The sequence below is a fragment of the Hyaena hyaena genome, unplaced genomic scaffold (genome assembly GCF_003009895.1).
Source record: "Hyaena hyaena isolate Hyena2069 unplaced genomic scaffold, ASM300989v1 scaffold_297, whole genome shotgun sequence".
In the NCBI taxonomy this organism is placed as follows: domain Eukaryota; kingdom Metazoa; phylum Chordata; class Mammalia; order Carnivora; family Hyaenidae; genus Hyaena; species Hyaena hyaena.
In genome coordinates, this window is record NW_024080929.1 from 301776 (window position 1) to 321098 (window position 19323).

The following is a 19323-nucleotide window of genomic DNA, read 5'->3' on the forward strand; positions in this document are numbered from 1 at the left end:
TTCTTTCATAGTTTATTGTCAAGTTGGTTTCCATATAACACCCAGTGCTCATCCCCAAGTGCCCTCCCCCATGCCCATCACCCCCCTTCCCTTCTCCCCCACCCCCATCAGCCTTCAGTTTGTTGTCAGCATTCAAGAGTCTCATGGTTTGCCTCCCTCCCTCTCCCCAACTATTTTTTCCCCTTCTCCTCCCCCATGGTCTTCCTTTAAGTTTCTCCTAATCCACCTATAAGTGAAAACATATGGTATCTGTCGTACTCTGCCTGACTTATTTCGCTCAGCATAACACCCTCAAGTTCCATCCACATTGCTACAAATGGCTAAGGCTCTTTTTTTTAAGCAGTACCTTTGACTATAAGTATTTATTTCTCATTTGGAGAAATGTGTCATTTGGAGAAAATATGGTGTCTTGTGGCTACTTAGCCCTTGCTTCTAATTGTATCTCCAGTGAATGGCCTTGCCTTACAAAGGTATCTGAAGCACCATCATATGAAATTTTTGAGGCCTAGTTTTATATGTTTTCTTAGGGGAAAATGGCTGCATTTTTAATGTCTTTAAATTTTTTTTCTTTAAGTATAGTTGACATATAATATTAATTTTAGGTGTACAACATAGTGTTTCAACAATTATGTGCATTATGAAATACACACCATGATAAGTGTGTTACAATATTATTGGCTACATTCTTATGCTGTGCTTTTTACCACCATGACTTGTATATTTTATAGCTGGAAGTTTGTACTTCTTAATCTCCTTCATTCATTTTGTCCACCCCTCACTCCCCTACCCTTTGGCAACCGCCAGTTTGTTCTCATATTTATGAATTGGTTTCTGTCTTTGTTGTTATTTGCTCATTTGGTTTGTCTTAACATTAATGTGATAATTAGAGTTACAGAAATAATGAGATCTATATCAAGGCTATCTAGCATGAATGTTCAGAGTTGAAAAGACTAGAGCATGTGTGATTTGACATTAACTTTTTTTAAAAAAAAGAACAACTCTAAGTACTTTTGTATTAGGCCATCTACTAAGCACTTCATGAGTTATTTCATTTGATCTTTATAGAGGTATATCACATTATCATCATCTCCATGTTGTATGGATGAATAAATGGAAGGTCAGAGAGATTAAGTAGCTTACCTAAGTTTGCATACCTAATGAGTGGGAGAGCTCGCATTTAGACTCCGATAGTCTGAGGCCAGAGCTCATGACCATAACCATTTTACTATGTGGTCTCTCTTTTAACTGATGAGGAGCCACTGGCATTTCTGATGACATTGGAAGATGAAGTTGGGGACCCAGAATGTCCTAATTAATGATCTAACATTTGAGGAACTTAGCACAGGAGATAAGTGTACAGAGGTGAGGCAGAAAAGAAAAGGGGATTTATCACAATGAAGGTAAAAGCGAAGCATATGACAATAATAGAGGAATTAATAAACCATATAGACCTTTGTTCCTTTCTAAATACAGATGAGATCTAGGAAAAAAGTGTACATAACAGAATACAACTGATTTGTTGATTTCATCTCTAGGGTCTTGTATTGGTAGCATCCAAGATTTGTCCCTTTCTGTCATAAGTTATCTACAAATTAAGCATTTGCTAAGTGACCATGGTATTTATGGGTGACCTACACTCTTTTCTTCTTTTAAAGGAGGTAGGAGGCGAATTATGCCAGTAACCATGGTCCTGGTACCTTATGTATAAATATCTCAATGGAAAAGCATAATTGGATTTTTTTCTCAGCCTGCTTTGTGAGAGCTGTCTGACCTGCATGCCTGTCTTCAGCCAGCTCAGAAAACTTCCTGGGCCTTTATTGCTTTTCCCTTCCAGGAGGTTGGCTCAGTGACTTCTACTGCTAGAGATGCTTTTGCCAAGATATTAAGATTTCATTTCTCCAAGAAAGGCAGGGTGTGGAGATCTCCACCAGGCCCTGGACTGCTTGTTTTTCAGTTCTCTGAGGTTGCACCAGAGTACTTCACCATCAAGGCAAAAACCCATGCTAACTTTAATTGCCTTTAAGTATAACTGCTGTAAGCCTCCATAATTACAGTTAGCATTCTCTGCATTAACATTGCACTGCTCCCCTAGGATTTTCAGAGTGATTCACAAATAAATGCATTCAACTTGAAATAGCTCTTGAGGATTATGGAATCCAAAAGGTGAAGTTAAAGGATATTCCCTGCTCTCCAATTATTCAAAGCTTAGCAAATAGGAAGGCAAAGACATCCATGGCTTAAAGGTCTTGATTGCCCTAGTCATTATTATTACAAATAGTCATGTATCCCAGGAAAGAAAAGTGTAAACTTGCTGAAAGAAAGAGAATGGTTTTGATTTCTGTTATTTCCTAGGAAAAGATCTAATGGATAAAAAGCATCTAGACTTATAACTCACCTCAACTGGTCTATGAGGCTAAATTGAAGAAGGTCTTAGAATGAAAGTAAATGTCAAGAAAGCATAGGAAAAAAAAACTTTTAAGTTTTCTTTTCCAAGTCACCTAGGCAAAGTATACCACAGTTCTGATAGAAAAATACAAGATAGGTTTTCTGCAACCTAGATAAAGTTTGGCGAGTCTAATTTGGGGAGAAGGCATTTATAAGACAAGGAGAGTTTGGCACATTGCTGTCTGACTGGACATTCTTTACAGCAATGATTTGGACTTATTACCATTAAGTTACCAGGTTTCTGCAATAGCGGAGCCGGGTTGGGCCTGCTGGCTTGCCCTCACTAAATGCATATGGGCAGTTCTGGAAGGGTAACTTCTAACATTGCAACTGTCTACATAGCTAGCTCAAGGGCTCGGGAATTTGTGGAAAAGTTGGAGCTGAGCTGAATTCTTCAATTTCCTCTTCACAAGGTCACCAATAATATTTTGATTTAGATCTTAAAGTGAAAGTATCCTTAACCTCAGCTTCCATGAAAAGGATAATAACCGATGTGAGACAAGCCTGGAAGAATGTCTGCATTAGAAAGAGAGTCCGTGGGGGAAAGGGAGAGAGGCAAACCATGAGAGACTCTTGAATGCTGACAGAAACTGAGGACTGATGGATGTGGGGGGAGGAGGGATGGGCATGGAGGAGGGCACTTGTGGGGATGAGCACTGAGTGTTATGTGGAAACTAATTTGACAATAAACTATTTGTAAAAATAAATAAATAAAAAAGAGAGAGTCCGTGGGTTGATTCTATTAGCAAGAGAGGCACTGCACGAATATGATGAACAGTATAACCTCATTTGCTAACAAGCTGGGAAGCTGCACTTACTTAGCCCAATCTTCTTAGGTGTTGAGGATGTATATGCTTTCTTGAAAGAGCCCTGAGATCCTCATTCCTCTACTCCAGTGGAGCCATGATTTGGCTTATAAACTACAAGGGCACAAAGAACTCAGATTCTTAGTACCAGAGGCGCCTGGGTGGCTCAGTGGGTTAAGCGCCCAACTTCAGCTCAGGTCATGATCTCACAGTTCGTGGATTCGAGCCCTGCATCAGATTCTGTGCAGACAGCTCAGAGCCTGGAGCCTGCTTTGGATTCTGTGTCTCCCTCTCTCTCTGACCTTTCCCTGCTCACACTCTGTCCCTCTCTCTCTCAAAAATAAATAAACATTTAAAAATAACTTGAAAAGTTCAGATTCTTTGTCCCAACCTGCTTCTACCTTTGCTTTTTGTTATGGTTCCTAGTCTTGTAAAGAGGAAGAATCATGTTTGACTCATTTAGGTTTAGATTTAGTTCTAAATCTAAAGACTCATTAGTTCTAGTCTTTAGATGTCTTTAAAGGGCCCAGAATAAAGTTGAGAAATTATAGTCCAGTGTTCTCAGAGTCCAATGTTATCAACTCAGGCTCATGAGTGAAGCGGAAATGACAAATAACCTGTGTTCTTTTATTTACCTGTGCAGGTAGTGGGGCAGTGCTAGTCAATGAGGAGATTTAAAAATTCTTAATCTATTGGGTGGTAACTTTACTTTTGAGAAGCAAAAACTGTCCAAGAGAGAAGTGATGACTATATTGGGTAATTACAAGGACCACAGACTTCAAAAAGACAGTTCTGGCCTCCTTGTACCTTCATTACCCATTGATTGTCACTTGGAGAGGAAACACCTAAATAAGGGGCAGAGGATGGGTTCCCTTTCCATACCAAGTTAGGGTTTTTTCTTTGGAGAGCCCCCCATTTTATTTTTTTTAGTATTTGTCTATTGTAATGACCAAAATAAGACATCTCTTTCTCCCAAAATATTCCAGTTTAGAGTGAAGAAAAGCAGAAGTGAGGATCTTTCTATAAGGATTATCATTTTAATCATCTTAAAAGCTTGCCATGTAAGACAGACCCTACTGATCCAAATAGGTCTGGGGAAGGCATAGTTATGGGGAAAGAAGAAAATGTTTAAAAAAGCAGGGGGGCTCCTAATTCCTCTTCCCCATCACATTCGCTGCATGATAAGTATAAGACTCATCATGAAGAACCTTCTTGCCATTCATTCTTTTTTTTTTTTTTTTGGAGCTGGTTGGAAAGAGATCGAAACACAAGGCTGGATTGTGTTGTTGTTCAATAACCGACTCTGTTGTTCTCTTTTGTGCCATCTCGCAACTCTCCCAACCTGGAATTGCAGCTGAAAAAGAAGCAAGTGTATGTAGATAAGGTCGAGAAGATGCAGCAAGCCCTGGTACAGCTCCAGGCGGCATGTGAAAAACGTGAGCAGTTGGAGCATCGTCTCCGGACACGGCTAGAGAGGGAACTGGAATCACTCCGAATTCAGCAGGTACTGAGAACTTAAAATGAGATAGCTCCTTATTTGTTATTTTTCATATGGTGTCAGACATGAAGATAAAAACCACACTTGTGCTCATTTTTAGGTTTCCCCCCCCACACCTGATCTTACTCCAGACTACCTCCTAATTGTGATGGTGAAGTCAGCTTCCATAGCCTCCTAGCCCAGCAAAATCCTTAATGCCTATTGACTCGCACCTTTTATTTTCATATGAACAGCAGACCCTCTAAGAAGTGAAGATGCAGTGTTTAGGGTTGGTGAACAAAAAAAAAAAAATGAAGATGCTGTACACATAGACTCCAGACATTTTAGAATTGGCTCCAGTCTTTAGACTCATCTGGCCATATACCCCCTCATTTTCAGATGGGAGAAAATCAAGACCCAGAAAAGGTTGCATGACTCACTTAAGACCACACAACAAGTTAGGGACAAGGCAGGGACTCAATCCTAGGTGTTTAATGTCCATTTCTAGTGTATGCCATGCTGGTAGGCAGGGATAGTGATTTTTCAGCCACCCGTCCCACTTTCTGAGTGGCATGACTGTTTGATACGGCAAGCTGCTTTCCTGATCAAAGGAGTCTCCTGTTCAAGCTCCAAGACAGAAAGTGCTGTTGCCTTGGGAGGAAATCTGAATTCCCCTTGCTTCTGGATCAGAATCCAAACTGAAGTGGCTTGGGCAGTCATGCTCTCTAAGAATAGGGGCTCTTCAAATGGGGCTCGGTCACCATGGTTCTCTCACTAACCCGAGGGGTCTCGGCATCTCCCCAACCAGCGCCAGGGTAACCCTCAGCCTGCCAGCGTTTCAGAACACAGCGCTACTGCACTGATGGAGTTGCTTCGCGAGAAGGAGGAGAGGATCCTGGCCCTGGAAGCTGATATGACCAAGTGGGAGCAGAAGTATTTGGAGGAGAATGTGATGAGACATTTCGCTCTAGATGCCGCTGCAACCGTAGCTGCACAGAGGTAAGTAGCTGGCTTCTGGAATTCTTCCTTGGAGGGTGTGGGTGATGGGCAGAACAGAAAGGTGACTGGTTAAAAGATTGTTCTGGGTGTTTTTGCTTTTTTCTTATAGTGCTCTTTATTCCCCTCACCAGGGTCTACCTAAGTGTGTTTCCTTTCACCTGGTTAAACAGAGACTGTTTAGGAATTTGGGTCAGGAATTTGAAAATGAACGTTAACTTAACGAACTTACTGAAAGTTCAGCTTTCGTCAGGAGCCAGGATGATGGCAGATGGGGTCAAGTGAACATTCGCATGCCTCCTTCACCAGAGTCATGACTTCTTTCGGCCACATGTGTAGGTTTCTTTGTTTAGTCCCAGGACGGGAGTGAGAGCCTCTCTGGAGAAATGCCACTCACAAACAAAATGTCACTCAGGAGTGGCTGCTGCCATTTGATAGCTCTGGCTTACCCAAGGTATGCCAGAGGCTGTGCTGAACATGGATCCATCCGTGCCCTTTGAGAAGGTCTATATTTGAAGGCCACACTCTCTGGGTCCCTGAGTTCATCACATGTAAACAGTCACATTCCACTTGATGAGGAAGAGAAAGTGGCAGAAGGATTTTTAATTTTTTGCCTCTTCCATGCCCCTTTTTCAAGGGAAAACATTAAACATTGGTCTTTAGAGGAAACAGTGCTCTTGTCCAATTTGTATGTCTCACTGCTGTTCATAATCATTGGTTGGAAAAGAAAGAGAGAAACAACAAAAAACTAAATTCGAATCAGGAGATGGCCTGGGCTGTTGGAGAGACAGACAGAGCTTTGGTGTCCAGTTGGATATCTAAGGGAGGCTAGAGCATATTGCACCCATTGAAGCTCTACCCAGAAAGTTATTAAAAAACCACGATGTCGTTTCAAACATTCGCCTAAAGGTGGCGAACTGACAGAATCTTGAGACGCTTGCCAGAATTTAGGCTGTGATGTGGGGTGTGGTGGGGTGGCAGATACATTTATTTGTGAGTCCTTCTCATGCCAAATCAGGAGGAGGTCAGTGCTTAAGAGCTAGGCTGGTGATCTGCACGTGTATTCCTGATTCTCCAGGAAGACATCTTACTGTTTCTCTAACACATTCTGCCTGCCTCCAAGTACATGGAGAATAGATAAACTTTAAATGGATTGAAATCACCTGTACCACGGGGCGCTTGGGTGGCTCAGTCTGTTAAGCATCCGACTTCAGCTCAGGTCATGATCTCCCAATTCATGGGTTCGAGCCCCACGTCGGGCTCTGTGCTGACAGCCAGCTCAGAGCCTGGAGCCTGTTTCGGATTCTGCATCTCCCTCTCTCTCAGACTCTCCCCTGCTCACGCTGTCCCTCTCTCTCACTCTCTCTCTCAGAAATAAATTAAAAAAACACTAAAAAAAAAAGAAAGAAATTGCCTGTGCCTTGATTTTGAGGTCATCATGGGCTTATGCATACCTGTCTTTCTTTTCGGAGAACAGTGTGCTCGCTGCATGTTAGGGCAGTAACCAAGTGCAAGGAAGCCCCAGCTGTGCTAGAAGATGGTCAGGAAGTTTGTAGGCAGATTAGAAGCAGAGTTAAGAATTAAGAAAACACCTGTGCCCAAATGGTTATTCAAAGGTTATTCAGGAAACCCTAACACTGAAAAGGAGATAAAGGGTGATTTTGTCATCTTTGGGCAGAAACTGAGAAAGATCTAGCTCATAAAGGTGTGCAGTGTGAGAAAATGTTGGAAAGCCAACGTTCTTGATGCTTTGAGGCTCATGGCTAAAACTGACTTCAGAATAGACTTCAGGTCAGGAAATGCAAGAAAGCTAGGAGGTTGTCACTGGGGTCCTTGTATAAAAAAAACTACTCCCATCCTTCCTTCCTTCCTAAGTTTTGATATTGGGAGTTTTGATATCTTTCAGATAGATTTCTTCCCAGAATCCGTTGCTTTCAACAAAGTAGATTTAATTTAAACCACATTTGTTTAAATCACCAGGTAGAAAGTTTCCATGTAATCACTGTTTTCACTTAAATGTGCATGCTTATCATCTAATATGATAAAAAGCAGCTAGTTTCCACCTGACCAGAAACACCTTATGTTAGTTCCTTGGTCAAACATCGTGTTATCAGGACTGTATGCTTTTTTTTTTGCATGCCTGTTAATCCAGCCCACAGGAGAAATTGAGAGACTGTGTTCACATTCTTGCAAAATGAGAGAGGTGGACTAGGTAATTCCTCCAGACCCTGCTGTTTCTAGGATTATACTATTTTTTTTTCCAGAGATAGTGCCTCTTATGCTTGGCCACAGAGATTGATTTCCTTTTCCTCTTTTTTTAATGAGATTTCCAATTTGGAAGGTAACATTCAGAAAATTTTATTTCAGAACCTATGGGCTCTTCTGCCTTCCCTTCCAACATCTCTTGCCCTTTCTTTTCTGTCCAGTGGTTTCATTCAACCTTAAAAATTTGGGGCGCCTGGATGGCTTAGTCGGTTAAGCGTCCGACTTTCACTTAGGTCATGATCTCGCGGTTCGTGGGTTCGAGCCCCGCGTCGGGCTCTGTGCTGACTGCCAGCTCAGAGCCTGGAGCCTATTTCAGAGTCTGTATCTCCCTCTCTCTCTGACCCTCCCCTGCTCACGCTGTCTCTCTCTCTCTCTCTCCTAGAAATAAAAAATAAAAATATTAAAAAAAAAATTTGACCAAGGTTCTGCTCTTTGCCCCTTTCTGTGGCAAAGGCTTTATATTCTATTTTCTTTCTAAATAATTTTTAAAGAAGTGAAAGAGAAGGAAATGGTTTCTAACTCTATAACTTAAATCCCTAAATCTAGTGCCACATTTTAATGACATGCTTGGTTTCTGTGTATTCTGCTAGTATCTCTGACTTCATACGTTCCCAATGTAATAGCTTATAGGTGAATAACAGGTTGCACATTTGGGAAGTGTTACTTGGGTGGTATCAATGGTAGTTGTAGAATTTTTTCAATTAAGGTATTGTTTACATATTGTAAAACACCTATTTTATATGAATGGCTTGATGAATGTTGGCAGTTATAGACAATAATGTAGCCACAATCAAAATAGAGGGTGCATTCTAAAGTGCTCTTGTACCCCTTCAGTTTGATCCCTTCCTCCCCCACCTGACACTAGACAACAATCAGTTTGTTATTATAATTTTGCCTTTCCTAGAATGTTGTACAAAAGAAGTAATGTAGTATATATCCTTTCTGTTTGATTTCTTTCACTTGGCGTAATTATTTTGAGATTCATACAAGTTGATGCATGTATCGATAGTTTATTCCTTTTTATTGTTGAGTAGTGTTCCATAGTCTGGGTGTACCACCATAGTCTATCCATTCACTTGATTATGGATATTTGGATTGTTTCAGGTCTTTAGTCATTGTGAATAATAAAGTACAGGTTTTTAAAAATTTTAATGTTTATTTAATTTTGAGAGACAGAGCACAAGTAGGGAAGGGGCAGAGGGAGAGAGGGAGACACAGAATCAAAGCATGCCCCAGGCTCTGAACTGTCAGCACAGAGCTGGACGCGAGGCTCGAACTCATGAACCGTGAGATCATGACCTGAGCCAAAGCTGGATGCTTAACTGACTGATCCACCCAGGCACCCCTAAAGTACAGATTTTAATGTAATAATAGAGAACGGTCTTTTCTCAGGTGATAAGGCCTGTTAGGTGATCTGTTTAGACTCCTGTTAGCACTTTAATTCTACAAAGCACCACTTGTCAAAGGGACAGCTGTCAAGGCAAGAAAGCACAGGTAGTGTTTTCTATATAAGGTACTCTTCTAAGTGCTTTACAGGTATTGCTTATCTTCACAATAAGTCTTTGAGATAAGTACTGTTATCTGTCCTATGTGTGAGGAAACTGAGGCACAGACAGGTTAAATAATTTGCCCAAGATCACACACAGCTACTAAGCAGAAGAACTGGAATTGAAAATGACATTTTGACACCTTCACCACTAGACTCTGCTGCCTTCCAGATATGATGATTTCAGGATGGTGATTAGGGATTATGAACTGTTTAAGATTTACAATTTGAGGCTTCTTATTTATTCACTGAAAAGTATGATAAATAATCATAATAATATGGTCCATATTATAACTTCCATATTATCGTGTTCCTAGAGATTCTTTAGATGCTTAATTTACATAAGGGAAATTGTTACCAAGTAGTTTGACCTATATGAATAAATTTGGCTTTGCAGATTGCGGCTTGCAAATGGTGAATTTATTTCTGAATAACAGCAAAAGGATAAAAAGATAATTGGGGCACCTGGGTGGCTGATTTGGTTAAGTGTCTGACTCTTGATTTCTGCTCAGGTCATGATCTCATGGTCCTGAGACCTAGCCCTGCGTGGGGCTCTGCGCTGGGCATGGAGTCTGCTTAAGATTCTTTCTCCCTCCCTCTCCCTCTGCTCCTCCGCAGTGTGTGCATGCATGCCTGCTCACATACACACACCCTCTCTCTCTCTCTCTCTCTCTCTCTCTCCTCTCTCAAAAAAAAAAAAGATAAATCCAATCAACCATGTAATTTACTAGTCCACATTTCCTGAATCCGGTCATTAACCTTCCCCAAACGTGCAGTGTATTGTTTTTATTTTGGATGATGTCAATCTGGGAAAGAAGGAAAGGAAGAGAAAGCAGGAGGCAGAAGCTGATCACACACATTATAAAGCCTACTTATTCCTTCCTTATAGGCTTTTCTCAGTTTCCGTCCTCTGCTTTTTCTCATTCTGCACTCTGTCTTAGCTGTCTTGTTCTCTACTACAGCTTCAAATAGTAAGTCTGACATCCCTTAGGTTAAAGTTAGAATTGTCAACAACTTGTTGGATATTGTCATATGGCTATTCATAAGATGTGTTAACTCTGATGTAACTAAAATCAAAACTCATTATAATGTTTTCCCCAAAATCTCTCCTTCTATTCCTATCATAGCAAATGAGCAGTATGCCATCTTTTCTAGTCTTTTGAATTAGAAACACCAGAGCTTTCATTCATTCTTCCCTCTCTCCAACACCCACATTTAAATAGTCTCCAAGTTGTAGCATTTGTGCCTCCTATGGCCTGTTTGCATTCCCCTTGCTATTGCGTTGGTTCATGATTTCAGTATCTCTTGCTGGGATTATTACAGTGACCGTTCTGACTGGTTTGACCAAGTCCACTGTATTGTTCCCCTAATCCCCCATCACATTTCAGCCAGAGATAATGTTATCTTCATAAAATGTAGCTTGGATCATTCTACTCCCCTCAAAAAGCTCTAATAATTTTCAGTGCCAATTGGAATAAAGTTCACACTCCCCTCTGTAACAATTAATTACTTGCCCTTACATTTTCTTCTCTCCCCTTGCAAGTTTCCTGCAGCCAGGGACTAGTCTGATGAATGTCTAGCCACTTTTTAGCATCGCAGTAACTTCAACCACAGGGCTCCACTCATGGTCAAGTTCACATATTAAATAAACAAAAGGATGCTACTGATAGGAAGAGATGGATTTGAAGCTTAAAAGTTGAAAACTCTAGATATTTTAATTAGGAAGTCATGGGTGACATTCTGGAAAGTGATGTAAGCAATGTGATGGGGTTAATTTCATCAAAGGAAGGAGAGAGATGACTGGAGGGATAGTTGCCAGAAATCGTTTACTTAAGAATTTAGATGTAGGGAACACCTGGGTGGCTCTGTCAGTTGACTGTCTGACTTCGGCTCCAGTCATGATCTCATGGTTTACAAAATGGAGCCCCGCATTGGGCTCTCTGCTGTCAGTGTGGAGCCTGCTTTAGGTCCTCTGTCCCCCTCTCTCTCTGTATTTCCCCTGCTCATGTTCTCTCTCCCTCTCATAAATAAATCCATATTTTAAAGGGCACCTGGGTGGCTCAGTCAGTTAAGTGTCTGACTCTTGGTTTCAACTCAGGCCATATCTCAAAGTTTGTGAATTGGAACCCCGCATCAGGCTCTGTGCTGACAGTGTCGAACCTGCTTGGGACTCTCTCCCTCTCTCTTTGCCCCTCCCCTGCTCGTGCTGTCTCTGTCTCTCTCGAAGTAAATAAACATGAGAAAAAATTTTTAAAAAATAAACTTAAAAAAAAAAACTAAATAAACATTAAAAAAAAAGAATTTGGATGTAGGATGTCAAAATCAGGGATCTACAGTCTGGAATTTGCAGATTGTATTCTCAAGCCCAGCATCTCTCTCCTGATGTGCTTATGGATAGTCTCAGAATCTTGGGAGTTAGGTCAAGTTGCTCCTTCAAACACTGCTTGCTTGCTTTTGCCTGAGCCACTGGCTTAGTAGCTCCAGTTTTCTAGAAGGAAGATTGATGTTGAAGGCCATCCTGGCAGCTCTGTAGGAATTCGCTAAGTGCCCCACATTTTCAGGCTCCATTCCTGAGGAGCTCACAGTGTCCATATCAATTAGCTGGCAGGGCTCTGAGTCCCCCAGAATGGTCTTTTATGCAGTCAAAGTGGCAGTGAGCCAGCACTGGCTCCCCCAGTGACAAACCGTACACTCATGTCCCCAGTGTCGATAGACACCACACACACTTTAGAGAGGCCTGGCTCTGAAGCAGCCATTGCATGGGATCTGCGCACTGTAGGAGCTGCCTCTAAGATTCTACCTAGAGCTGAAATTCCTTCAAGTCATACCTTTTTGTATGTTACTCTCCTTCTACCCATACTTTTCTCTCTTTAAATTTTGTTTTAAAAGTTCATTTCTTTATTTTGAGAGACAGACAGACAGAGTGAGTGGGGGAGGGGCAGAGAGAGAGAGAGAGAGAGAGAGAATCCCAAATCCCAAGCAGGCTCCACACCATCAGCACAGAGCCCGATGGGGGGCTTGAACTCATAAAACCCTGAGATCATGATATGAGCAGAAACTGAGAGTTGGACCCTTAACTGACTGAGCCACCCAGGTGTACCTACTCATACTTTTCTCTCTAACAACAATAACTTTGTTGAGTGTTTTTACTGTGTCTGACACTGCATCTTTTACATGCATACTTTTATTTGAGCCTCCCAAAATGCCATGAGATACAAGTATAATTATGACTTCTGTCTTCCATATGAGGAGACCGAGGTCTAGAGCAGTGAACTGACTTTCTGAGCTCATAAGAGTTTGTTCGTGGCAGGGTACTTGGGAAAGTGGGATTGGACCCTCATGGAGTCTATGGTCAGAGCCTGTGCTCTCAATGTCACACAATGCCATTTCCCCTTGGGTGCTTCGGAACACAAATGCCATTCCTGATAGAACTATAAGCAAGTGAATTTGCTACAGCAAGTGTAGAATCCTGAGAGGCTAAAATATTTTCAGTTTAGCAATTGATGTGAGCCACTGTAAGCCCTTCTCCTTCTTGCTCTCCAATTTATTTCACCATTCAAATCAATGGCATCTCAAGTGTAAGCATTTTGGGTGACAGTTATTTTACAGGAACTCACCAAAATTCCTGAACTTTAATACTCACTTTCTGCATCTTCAGTCCCCTGCCCTTTCACTCCCATCTGCACTGGTCACAGTCTCTAAGCTAAGAGAACGTAACTAGTTGCCAGCAGGAAATTCTCCCACTGCTCCCCGTTCTCATAGGAAGTATAATGAAGCAGTGCCAGTTCATTGTTTTCTCAGTCTTTTGTCGGCTTTTCCTTTAAGACCAATATAATTACATCAATAGTCTTCCTAATCCCTTTTTCTTTCCCTCCAACCTACTCAAAAAAGATCCAGGTTTTTTTCATTCCTTTCCCTCTTTTTTTCTACCACTAGTTCCAAATGAACTAAAGAAAGATGCATAACTTCACTTAATCAGGACGATACAGGATTCCCATGTATCTTTGACAGCAGCCTTGCCCCACCCCCTCCGCTTCTTCGTCTACTTCTCCTTTCGCCCCCCCACCCCACACCTTTTGCTCCTTTTTAATGAGTATTTGAGTTAATGGCCTGAGACACTTCCAAGTGAAACATGATGGCCCCTCATGACGTTGGGACTCTGGCAAGAGAACAGTCACATAGCTGTGGGGAGAGACTCCTTGATTTGGCACTAGAATGTTTCTGATGTAGGTTAGATAGGAATTAAGTGGTGCTGACTCAAAGGCCATGCTTCTCACTCAGCTCATATGCCTGATCTGACCTTTACTGGTGCCATCTCTACAGTTTGTACCTAGCACTCAGGTGTAGTTGCTGCTATACATCTGTAGCAATAGCCATTAAAAGTCGAGCCTTTTCCCCTTCATATCTATCATGAAAATAAAGTGAAAATCTATAATATCTTATGTGTAATATAAATAATGATATAAAGTGAAAAGATAATGATTTTCCTATAACCTGGCCATGATCTAAACACTTGAAAGGACTCTCTGCCAGGAGGCGTTGGGAAGATATCTGTCTAGTTCTGAAGGCAAGCCCGTGTATCTCTTATATAATCCCATCACTGACTTTTGCTCAGAACCTCTTCTAGCTAGCTCTGAAAGCTGAACCTTCCCATCTTAGAGGTTCTTTTCAGTAAGTCTTCCAGGAACCAACCATTCCTAATGAGTCTGGCCATAGCTTACTGCTTTCCAGCAACCTTTAGTGGGCGGGAGATGATAGGATTTGTTGATCTTGCTGCCTTATCATCATGACTGTCCTTTTCCTTCCTAGGGATACAACAGTCATCAGCCACTCTCCTAACACCAGCTATGACACGGCTCTGGAAGCTCGCATTCAGAAAGAGGAGGAAGAGATCTTAATGGCCAACAAGCGTTGCCTTGACATGGAGGGCAGGTAAAATATCAATCTGGACCCCAGTGGATCTGAGAAGAAGGTATAGAGACCAGATAGGTCAGTAGGGAAGGGCAGGCATCTTCATTCACAACTGAGAAACCTGATAATGCAGCCTCCCCCAACCCCTGCACCCCTGCCAGCCTGTTAACTTGGGTTTGAAATACAGTGACCTTTACCTTGCTTTCCCCATTGGCCTTGGTAATTGCTTTCCATCTTCCCTCTGCCAGAACTGTATTGTTGGTATTTGTACTCTTGGGTATTCTTTCTAGCATTGGACTTCAACCCTGTGATGCAGCAGAGTGCACAGTAAAAGAATATCCATTCACACTTGGAGGTAGGGCACCTAATATGTCTTATAAACTCAGGGTCATTTACTTACTAACTGAAATTGCGGCCCAATCAAAGAAGTCCTCATCTTCTCACTAAATACATCATTCCATTGACTCATATTCTCCACTATAGCATCCATGACATCCATTTACTCTCTTACATACAGCCTTTTTTCCCACTCGGACCTTGCTTTGGCTTCCTGAGGTTTAAGCAACAACTCCTAGATGCTCCACTAGATCCATTTGGGTATGGAGAAAGGCATTTTTAAAAATACAGAACACCTCCCCTTGCTTTTCAATGCCAAAAGGATTAAACTCCTCAGTTGAAAAGAGAATGGAAACTCAAGTCCATGCAGGCAGTGAGACCATAACATGGAGGTGGCAACGAGGTTTTTATATGTTCTTTGCCTTTGGCTCCTAGGATTAAGACGCTCCATGCCCAAATTATTGAGAAGGACGCCATGATCAAAGTGCTCCAGCAGCGTTCCCGGAAAGAGCCAAGTAAGACAGAGCAGCTGTCATCCATGCGACCAGCGAAGTCTCTGATGTCCATTTCCAATGCTGGATCAGGCCTGCTCTCACATTCTTCCACCCTGACTGGCACCCCCATCATGGAAGAGAAGCGAGATGACAAGAGCTGGAAAGGGAGCCTAGGTAATGACAGCAGATAAAGAAGATTAAATTGATGCGTTTAGATATGTGCCCATTCAGCAAGGAAAAGGAGTGATGGTTCAGATTCTAGAGTGGAAGATACACCGGGTTGGGTATCAGTCCTCCTGAGAGGCTAGCTGCCTATTCAGGAGCTCCTTCACACTCTGATGTCTCACTGACAGAGCACTGGTTGAAGCCAAAGCCTTAGAAGATAAGAATTCTGAGTTCTGTTTGGGTGGGAAAGAAGACAACTTCAGTTTTCTCTAGAAAATTCTCAGATGTGGCCTTTGCCATGCCAGACCTTTTGTCTTTGTGCAAAGCCCATGTGACCATCACATCAATCAAAAGTTCAGAATTCCAGATTTCTCTCTGTTCTCTCCTCCCATATAATACAAGAACTCAGAGTTCTAATTAAGCTAAATGGAGCTGGGTGGCAGGTTTTTGTTACCAGAGTGTTCTGAGATGAGAACTGAGTGTACATTTTCATTCAATTTCTGTCCATTCCTTCCCCTCTAATCAAAACCCCAGAAACACTGTGGATACCACCAGGCACATTTTTAGAGCTTGAGAAAGCCAGCTTTGTGTTTTAATTTTAGGTCTTTGTGTTGCTTCTAATACCTTACTTGGTCCTGTGATGTTGCAGCGACCTTTGGATAGAGTAGGCATTTCGGGGACCCCGGTCTTGATGAGAACCTTAGGTTACACAATTGTCCTCGCGCTCATCCGTGACCACAGATCACATATCATTCCCCCAATCCTTCCCAGCTGTCTGGTCGTGGATGACATGGGTGATAAGTGTAGCCTAGTAGAAGCCTTCTGCAAGCTTCTACTTGAAGTGGAAGTCAATCACCACTGGAAAAGTAAATGAAAACAGATTCGCAGGACACTTAAAGGTTTTAATACCCTGTACTGGGATGGAGAACTGATGACCAGAAGGGATGTGCCTGCCAAACCCGATTCCTGGGTTCCTCGGAGGCGCAAGTAGAGACTCACGTCCCCTTTGTGCTTCTCCTGAACCTCCCACATGGAAGAAGAGGTAACCCGGTGTCTGCATTTGAAGAGCCTGTACTTTTCTGACCTCTTCCCCTCTTCCCTTTGTAGGTATCCTCCTGGGTGGGGACTACCGCGCAGAGTCTGTGCCCTCCACACCCTCCCCCGTGCCACCCTCCACTCCCCTGCTCTCTGCTCACTCTAAGACGGGCAGCCGGGATTGCAGCACCCAGACGGAACGGGGCACGGAACCGAACAAAACCGCAGCTGTTGCTCCAATCTCTGTGCCCGCACCAGTCGCTGCTGCCGCCACTGCTACCGCCATCACTGCCAACGCTGCCACCAACACCACCACCATGGTAGCCGCTGCTCCACTTGCTGTTGCTGCTGCTGCTCCTCCGGCTGCTGCTGCCGCCGCTGCCACCCCGTCTCCAGCAACTGCTGTTGTTGCTGCTGCTCTTGCGGCTGCCGTTTCTCCAGCTGCTGCTGCTCAGGTTCCAGCCGCTGCCTCTGCTGCCACCGCCGCCGCCGCCACCGCTGCCGCTGCCGCGCCTCCTGCTGCTGTTCAGGTTGCTCCAGCTGCTCCGGCTCCGGTTCCAGCTCCGGCTCCAACTGCGGTTCCGGCTCCAACAGCGTCTACAGCTTCTGCTCCGGCTCAGACTCAGGCACCAACTCCAGCTCCGACTGCGGCTGCTACACCAGTTCCAGCTCCAACTCCAGCTCTGGGTCAGGCTGAGGCTTCTGCAAGTCCAGCTGTCGGCTCTGGACCACGCCGTTTGTCTATACCAAGTCTGACCTGCAATCCAGATAAGACAGGTAAGGATCCTCTATAACGGGTAGACTTAGGTTCTACCCTCTATTACAGATTGCTTGTCGGCACCTTGCTGTGTAGACACAGCCAGTCGTTTGGCCAGAGTTGTTCAGGTTCTGAAGGGGATTGATAATAAGCGATGGGTGTAGAGTCCATAAATGACTTCTTGGGAGACTAGGATGGGAACAGGGATGCAACAGGGGTGTGTCAAGGTGGTTCTTCCTCCCAGTAGCTGTAAACGCTCAGGTGAGCCAGGGAAGGCGGTGCCCGGCAAGTCTCCCTTTGCCCCTGCTTCATTGCTCGAAAGAGGTCTATTTCTAGAAATCTGAGTCTTTACCTGATCCCTAAGTGGTTTCTAACCCCCTGTTTCCATTTAGATGGCCCTGTTTTCCACTCCAATACTCTGGAAAGAAAAGCTCCCATTCAGATCCTGGGACAAGAGCCTGACGCAGAGATGGTGGAGTATCTCATCTAAATGGCCTATTCAAGAGCTGCAGTTTATCAGCAAGAGTGCTTTTAACCATGTTTCCCTTTTGTTTGTTCTTATTTTGAGGGTAAGGACAAGGGGTGGGAGGGATGTTTTTTAAAGGGACTTTTTATTGAAGCAATATAGTGCTTAAGTAATACCATACAAACTCCAGTCTATTCTGGTACACACTCAGAGAGTACTTCTAAAGACAGATTAATCAGAATGTGCTCTAAAGTTTATAGTTTGCATTTATACAAATACATGAACTGTTAATAGCTGGATATACATGAATGTTTTCAACGTGCGTGATTTTGTTTAGCATTTCCATATTCCAGATCATTTTCATTTAAGAGCACAGTATGTTTGGGAGACAGTGCGTAACATGTAGATTTCAGAAGTGGGAAGCTGGAGAGAATTTGCATGTGTGCTGTTTTGTATATTTACCATCTAGGCAGCATCCAGAGAGAGAGCTCTCATCTTGGGCTCATGTAAAGAAATAGTTTTAGGAGCTGTGTAAGCAGAAGAAAAGGCAGGGATATTGGGGTGTGGAAGGGTGCTGGAGCTAATTTTCCCTCCCAATTTCCCAGCTACCCTGTGCCAGGAGATTGTGTTTATCTTCATTTCAGTGGTGCTTTGGAAGTGGATTCTTTTGGTTCCCTCGCGGAGGTTCATACATTCATACGTATACTCTGGAGTAATTTATGCATTTGGATAATTAATATATTGCTTTCAGATGCTAAGAGAGTAAATTAGCTGTGTGCTGTACAACTTCCTCCCACTTAGGGAGTTAGACCATCGGAGGCCTTGATGGAGAGTCGCACGAGGTGCTGTGTGTGGCCATGAACACAGCTCGCTTGCATTTCCTGAGACCAATCTGCTAGTGTTCATTTTTTTCTCCAGCACAAGTTCACTGGCTGTGTCACCAGTTTCAGATTTCCAATCATTTGCAAAATGAAGAAGCATTTCTTGTAGATGGGCTGAATGCTTTGAGTTTCTGGTGACTACTTTGAAAGAACTCATTTTGTTTTCCCCAATTCTTAGCATACGTCTTAAAAGGCATCGTTGACTATAACCTCCAAGGGAATAGCATCAGAAGCCCAAAGTACTATGCTGCAGTCGGGGGAGAGGTGGGCTGCAGATGTATTCTTAGCTGTCCCTTCTCACTGCCAGTGACTCCATCTTGGAATACCTTTGGAGAGCAGCAGGAAATGCGCATGTGGACAGGGACCAAGGAGGCCATGTCTCTGGAGCTTTGCCAGAGGGCTGCCTCCAGGAACACAAAGGGGCTGCTTCTTGCCACGGGTCCCTGCTCTGTGTCACCTCTCTGCCCTTAGTTAAGGTGACAGATCCACAGACAATGTCATTAAGATCAGTTTTCAGGGGTATGGGAGGGTGAGGGAAGTGGGGGGTGTTAGGTAAGGGTGGGGGGTAGAAGTTTGGGGATGTGTTAGTTAGAAACCAGATTAATAGAAAAGTAGGCCTGATATATTACGTTGGGAAGCGTAGTGGCTGGAAGGAACTTCAGCAATAGAGCCCTACCCCTTCATTTTAGTGATGAGGAATTTGAGACCTGGAGAGGTTACTTTTTCAAGATCACCCAACACAG

At 43.2% G+C, this 19323-nt stretch overlaps 1 protein-coding gene across 1 annotated transcript in view; it reads left to right on the forward strand.

Annotated features, from left to right (window-relative positions):
- Positions 1-19084, forward strand: part of AMOT (angiomotin) — a 46696-nt gene extending 27612 nt beyond the window's left edge. Inside the window, exons 6-11 of the mRNA XM_039247420.1 lie at positions 4606-4755; positions 5537-5727; positions 14345-14467; positions 15218-15450; positions 16549-17253; positions 17626-19084. Coding sequence (XP_039103351.1) covers positions 4606-4755; positions 5537-5727; positions 14345-14467; positions 15218-15450; positions 16549-17253; positions 17626-17723 — 1500 coding nt within the window. The 3' untranslated portion in view covers positions 17724-19084. The remainder of the gene's footprint in view (positions 1-4605; positions 4756-5536; positions 5728-14344; positions 14468-15217; positions 15451-16548; positions 17254-17625) is intronic.
- Positions 19085-19323: the final 239 nt, after the last annotated feature.